At 44.9% G+C, this 7500-nt stretch overlaps 1 protein-coding gene across 1 annotated transcript in view; it reads right to left on the reverse strand.

The window, feature by feature from the left end:
• Positions 1-7500, reverse strand: part of dysf (dysferlin, limb girdle muscular dystrophy 2B (autosomal recessive)) — a gene marked incomplete at both ends in the record, with an annotated part of 159277 nt that overhangs the window by 77278 nt on the left and 74499 nt on the right. The window contains 7 exon segments of the mRNA XM_083640065.1: positions 246-323; positions 706-793; positions 3130-3303; positions 4171-4313; positions 4489-4594; positions 5491-5605; positions 6102-6268. Of these exon segments, the coding sequence (XP_083496191.1) occupies positions 246-323; positions 706-793; positions 3130-3303; positions 4171-4313; positions 4489-4594; positions 5491-5605; positions 6102-6268 (871 nt within the window).

Here is a 7500-nt window from a genome sequence, read left to right on the forward strand (position 1 = left end):
GCCTGAATGTATTACCCCATGTTCTAAATAAAACTAAAAGTGTTAAGGTGGTCTTCCAATCTTTCTGTTTCAGCTTGTTGGAAGAAACCTTTCACAGATGCATGACGGGAGACGTCCACCATGGCTATGAATGTTTATAGAACTAATACAGGACAGATGCATGATGGGAGTCTTTTATGATCGCTGCCGCTGTACCCAACATTCAAATAACAGGTGTTTTATTTCAAATGTTTAGCACACAGTACCTGAGAAGCTGTCTTTGTCCATGGCCAGCAGGTCTCTGGCTTGGTACAAGTAACAACGCAGGTGGTAACGGGTCCCGCCTAGAACACACACACACACACACACACACACACACACACGCATCATTATCCTGATGAGCAACAATAAAGATATAAATACATGTATCTACTTTTGCCATTAAGGAGAGTGTACACACACACACACACACACACACTGCTGCGTGCAGTAACTCTGGGGTCAGGGTCTAGTTACACTGCGTATGGTAACCATTAGCGACCGTACGCCATGGTTGCCATGGCGGCAGCCCATTGGCCCCGCCCACAAATGGGAAGCAGAGGTTCCGACCCAGCATGCACCACAGGTGGGCGACAGATGGGCACACCATGCCGGTGTGTGTGTGTGCACACGGGCGTGTGTGTGTGTGTGCGTGTGTGTGTGCGTTTGCGTGCGTGCATGTCTTACTGTCAAAGAAACAGGAGATGGTGGGTCTGTTGACTCCGAAGGTGGTTGTGACTTGCGACCTGTCATCGTTCTTGTCCTCTATACTGCTCTGTGAGAGGTGGAAGATCACATTCAAACTGCTGAGCCCAGCAATGTATCTGAGCATCAAGACCATGCTGTGATAAATAGAAACCTGCAACATCCCAAACAATACCTGCAGGTCCTTGAAAATAACAAACCATGGCTCTTTCTTAATCTAGGGGTTCTTGTCTGTTCTTATATGTCCTTGTGTGACGTCATCAGTTGCAGACCAAGGACTGTCCCGATACATTTCGCCAAGAATAGTTACAATTAGAATTAATTAAATATAAGGTTCAAATTTAAAATTAAAGCATTCTTGACACACCCATTTAACTGACAAGTTTTGAGGCGAGAAATCAACCATGCAGATTTCAAATATTGGCAGTTTTACCAAAAGAAATGATGGCACATTGAAAATTTGCTCGTTTTCGGAGTTGAGAAGCTCCACAAACTGGTGTGTCATTCCAATCGTGATGCATTTAGGGTAATAGGAAAGCTCTGAATTTCTAGTTTCCAGCAATATAGTATAAGTATGTTATTGTAGACTGACGAGAAAATTATCCCGGATCTCTACTTTCATTATCTTCATTATTATAATTAAACTTTATAAATTGCATTGTTAGTGTTCAGTTGTGGTACATCAGCTGAGGTTAGGGTATTGGGCAACACCAATTGTTTTGGGTGATAAAGCCTGGTGGTTATTTTGGAGCACTGCAGTGCTGTGCCTCTGTGCTGGGGGGTGTTACGCAATACCAGCAAGAACACATGTTTTCAAACTGTCAACAGCGTTCTGTGTGCTCGTCAGCTTGTCAGTTTAATCTTCTGAACGACTAGCAAGAACCTTCTCCTCAATAACACAAGTGTGTTCTTTCCATTCTTGGGTTTGAGAAACACCCCATCTCAGTTTAAGGCCTTAAGAATTCTTGAAATGACTTTAATCCAGGTATAATCCATGTATACAGTATTAGTAACATATTAGCTGTGGTACTTGGCTATACGGGGGATCAGCCGAGCAGCATTTTGGTAAACAAACCGCGTCACTGGGTGGCAACGGCAATGGAACCCTATGGAGCCCAAGTGGCGCGAGGCGTGAATGTCTGCTCTGGTCTAACTCTGTTTACATTTTTAAAACTGTGACAGTTCACACAACTTTAACACGACATGCATATAACTCTTGAGCTACTTCTGCTCTCACTCAGAATGTCAAAATATAAGCGATGTGATGTACAGTTTTTGAGATATTAACATTTGTTTGGCTCAACTCATACTATTAACTGCCGCGGGGTTCCGCATTTCTGGGTGGCAAATGACGTCACGCTGATTCATCCTATAGTCTGGTTTTGACAGCTTTGTTTCTGTGTTTTGGTTCTTAAATTTGATTCTTAAGTCTCAAATTCCAGGTTGCACTAAAAATGAGTCTCTTAAAACAGACAGAAATAATAAGCGATGATAGGGGGATGTCTCGGATGCCCCGCCTAAAGGCAGGTGATTGGATAAATACGAGCGGATGTCCCGCCTTTCTCCAATCACCTGTATTGGTTCGAACTTCGTCCGGTCTGAAGGGTCCCCCCCCCCCTCCCCCGACTTCCTTTGTCCATGTTCTGTGTGCGTGAATTACAGACTGTTTAAGCTGCATTCTCAGAATGTAGAATAGACAGTCTGGCTTGAGAGACTAACTAAAAGTCAACTCAAACTCCAAAAACCCTAAATGTGTATTTCTGAAACCTGCGTCCCTATCACTCAGGACTTTCTCATTGTGTATAATGTATACATTAGGGGTGGGGGGGGGGGGAATCGATACACCATAGTATCGCGATATTTTGCCTGACGATATTGTATGGATATTTGGACGCCAAGTATCGATATTGCAAAACAAAAAAAGTGCCCGAAGCGCCCGATGGTGCAGTCCGCGCCTGCAGTGGCGTATTGAGTCCAGAGAAGCTTAATAATGTAGCCTACGTGTGGGGCAAAAACAAAACAAAAAAAAAAAAAACACTGCATGTTTTACTTCTGGTGAGGTCAAGGAAAAGGTAGGAAAAGGAGTTAGGAGTGACAATATATCGAAATATCGCAATATTCAATATATCGCAATACTAGCATATCGGAATATCGCAATACTATCGTATCGTGACCCAAGTATCGTTTTAGTATCATATTGTGGGCATCTGGTGATTCCCACCCCTAGTATACATTGGACTGCACTTTTTGATTCTTAGCAATTTTATCTCGATGTTGATGGCTAAGCTGATATACAGTAATTACAGATGCAGCCATGTTCAATTCAATTCAAAGGAATCTTGGTTGCATAACTTAAACCAATTACATCTCTTAAGAAACAGACAGTATAGATATCATGAACTATACCAGCGAGCACTCCAGAGCAAAGATGGCGGCGGCCCCGCTCTTCTCCTGCGGCTCCATGCGGCACCTCCACCTCCTCCTCCTGAACGAGTCTGTCTTCCTTGGCTTCAGGTGGAACCTCCAGCCCAACAGAGAGGCGTACTCCCAACCCTCCTTCTCTGCCTCCTCCGGGCGCTGCTGTGACACACACACACACACACACACACACACGCACACACACAGACACACACAGACACAGACACACACACACACACACACACACAGACGCACACACACACACCACACACAGACACAGACACACACACACACACACACACACACGCATGCACGCACGCACGCACGCACGCACACACACGCACACGCACACACACACACACACACACACACACACACACACACACGCACAAAATGTTAATCTAAATGAAAACAATTATGTTTAAGTTTAAGTGTTTATGGTGATGCGCACATGCACACGCACACGCGCGCGCACACACACACACACACACACACACACACACACACACACACACACACAACTGGAAATTCAAAGGGCAGTATATAGACCCTTTTCACAGTGGCCATTTTGTGTCGAAACGGAAAGGTAAACAGAGGTGTAAGCAAAACCGTAATGACTTACTTTATTACTGTTTTCATTACTTCCATGATTGTATGTTGGAAACCCTCATTACTGTTTTGCTTGCACCTGTGTTTACCCTGCCTTTTTTACATAAAATGGCCACCGTGAAAAGGGTCTATTCCTTTTATCAGCTGACCACTCTCTCATTTGTGCAACCAGACTGCCATCTAGTGTCTGTTCAGAGAAACTACTGCTGATAGCTCAAGAAAACCAAAGGCTTCATGGCTGCATACAAGTGAGCAAATCAGCTGCCTATTGGCCGGCTGGACACTTCTTCTCTTCTCTTCTCTTCTGTCTCTCCATCCCTCTCTCTCCATTTCTCCCTCTCTTCTCTTCCTCCTCCCCCCCCCCCCCCCCCACAAATCTCTCTCTCTCTCTCTGTGTCCCTCTCCCCTCTCTCTCTTTACCTTCCTCAGAGCCTCCATCTTCTGCTGGTCTCTGCGTCTCATCCTGATCCATCGTCTTCGTCGGTTGGTGTGGTACATCTTCTCTGCCGGCACCCACGACTTCGGCCGCCGCTCCGGAGGAATAGGGATGCCATACTCCCAGCCTGGACACACACACACACACACACACACACACGTGCACACACACGTTTTTTAATGCCTTTATAAAAATTGATGTTTTTAAACTATGACTGGAAGGAGAAGATTTTGTGTGTGTGTGTGTGTGTGTGTGTGTGTGTGTGTGTGTGTGTGTGTGTGTGTGTGTGTGTGTGTGTTCACCTTGGTCGTCCACGGCTCTGTTGAGATCCTCGCTCCACTCCACTTCCTCCCACACCCAGCCTGGAGGACACTCCACCTCGTCCTTAGGCACCGCCTTCTCACCGTTCTGACACACACACACACACACACACACACACACACACACACACACACACACACACACACACACACACACACACACACACACACACACACACACACACACACACACAAATACAACTTCAAAGCTCAAGAACCACTTCCCATCTGGGGAAATGGGACATTCTGAGTACACAAATGCAGCAGTTGTCATAGGCTCCAATGTAACTAATGTAAGCTACTCTGTTGCTACTGATGTGGCTGTAAAACACTGGATACATTGTTTTGAACGTTGCACAACGCCGGCGACATGACTCGTGTCACTATCAGAATTGGATCCATTCAGTCAGATAACATTTGGAAAGTCTAGATGAGCCGCACGATTTAATTATTTCTGAAATGGTCTGGTAAAAGGGGTACCAAATACGGTAGTTAATCTCTGAAGACAGACTTTCGACTTGCATCGAAAATCTGTTGGCAAGCTCCGTGAAAAGCTGTGTAACAGCTCGCTCGTAGGGGTCAGGCTCGCATGCTGCACTTTACCCGATCAAAATGGAGTGGACGTGACCGAGACCAGTCAAACTGACCATTTTCAGTGTGTAGCAAGTTGCTACTTGCTACTAGCAAGGAGCTAGCCCTGTTGTTGTTTCATAGCGACAGAGGGATTTGAGAGCGACACGTAGGGAGCAGAAAGGAAATCCATAAATGGTCAGAACGACATGAGATTTAAAAAGTCTGCTACCGTGAAATAAAGTTGTCTGGTGCTGATAGGGTTAATCAACCTTCTGGCAACTCCTTTGGACTGGGCTTGAATGTAACAGACATTAATTTATATGTAAAAGTTACGCACTACAGCTTACAGTTTACTCAAGCACCCAAGGAAGCGATGGAAACACACACACACACACACACACACACACACACCACGTCGGTGTAGCCCTCTGCCATGCCGATCCACTGTCCGCCCGGCAACCTCATTTGGTTTTCAAACACTTCCTCTGTGAACGTCATGTGACCGGCGTCCACGTCGTACAGCAACCTGAGGGCATATACACACACATGCACGCACACATGCACACACACACACACACACACACACACACACACACACACACACACACACACACACACACACACACACACACACACACACACACACACACACACACATACCAGGGTCAGAAAGTCATGGGGGATCTGGGAAAAAACTGCCTTTGAAAGTTCCTAAAATGGGCATGGACACAACAAACAAATTATAATTACAACAATTAAGAGATTGTTCACATTTCATTTGTTGTCATAAATAGACTAAATGCGTGGAGAGTTTCAGCAGCTTAGTGGTCAAATAACAAATAAAGGGAGAAAAAGGAGAAAAAGGCAGTGGAAGATGGATGGGTTGGGGATAGAGAGTGCGGAAAATGGCACTCAATCCAGTTTCCAGCAGTGGGAATGAACACACACACACACACACACACACACACACTCACACACACACACACGCACGCACACACACGCACACACACACACACACTCACATCTTCTCGGGGCTGATGTACCAGTCCCCGGCCCAGGTCCAGCCCGGCGAGGGCTTGAAGCTGTCTTTGGGCAGCCTGACTCTCCCCGTCACGTCGCTGAACTTGGGGTAGGTCAGACCTGTAGTTCCCCAACTGCCCACCAGGGCCAGCCGAGTCTGGTTCTCATACTGAGAGAGAGAGAGAGAGAGAGAGAGAGAGAGATAGAGAGATAGAGAGGTGTGGGTAGAGAGAAAGAAGGAGGTAGGGAAGGAGAGGATATGAGAAAAGTACGGAGACCCATTGAGGACATACTGATACATTTTTACAACGTGTGGCTGCGATAACGAGGTAATGTTCTTTGTTTTCTTGAGAAATCAGTTATGTCAATTTCTCCACATAACAAGTTCTGTTTTCCCAAGATAAGAGAGAGATGATGTTGAGATGATGCTGGACATAGTTGAAAAAAAATATGCATTTAAAGTTAAATATTGCTTTATGTTTTATTCAAATCTACATGTAATCACATCATGTAATTAAATCCCAGATAATGTAGTAAGTATCCGTCCATCCCTCCCTCTCTCTCTACCACTCTGTCTGTCTGTCTGTCTGTCTGTCTGTCTGTCTGTCTGTCTGTCTGTCTGTCTGTCTGTCTGTCTGTCTGTGTGTCTCTCTGTCTGTCTGTCTGTCTGTGTGTCTCTCTGTCCGTGTGTCTCTGTCTGTCTGTCTGTCTGTCTGTCTGTCTGTCTGTCTGTCTGTCTGTCTGTGTGTCTCTCTGTCTGTCTGTGTGTCTCTCTGTCTGTCTGTGTGTCTCTCTGTCCGTGTGTCTCTGTCTGTCTGTCTGTCTGTCTGTCTGTCTGTCTGTCTGTCTGGTTTCTCCACAGATTTCAGCCTTTTGGAGTGAGTAGAGTGAGTTTTTTTCCCCTTCTTCTCCTTCTTCTTCTTCTTTTTTCTTTTACTTCTGTGATTATGAGTGTTTTACAATATTGCAACACTACACATGGTACAAGTATTTGTCTACTACTTTTTTTTTTTTTTTATCACTTTATTTCTCAGTTTTCACAAAAAACATGGATGTCATGAAATACAGTGTATGAAAACTCTTTTTCTTTTTTCCCCCTCCCTCCCTCCCTCCCTCCCACCCCCCACCCACCCCATGGGGACTGACAAAAAACAAAAACAAAAAACAAAAACAACACCACCAAAAACAACTACAAAATAAAAACAACTACAACAACAACAGTAACAATAATGGACAGATGTGTGTGCGACTGTGCGTACAGTTATTTGGCTCACAGTAAACTACCTTTTCTCTGCTGTAATTAAACACTGCTCTCTCACAGTTGGTCAATAATATATTTAATAAAGGGTATTTGTCTACTACTTTAAAGTAAAAACAGCTGCACCAATTAAAAATCTGCTC

The sequence above is a fragment of the Poromitra crassiceps genome (genome assembly GCF_964638095.1).
Source record: "Poromitra crassiceps genome assembly, chromosome: 7".
NCBI classification, from domain to species: Eukaryota; Metazoa; Chordata; class Actinopteri; order Beryciformes; family Melamphaidae; genus Poromitra; species Poromitra crassiceps.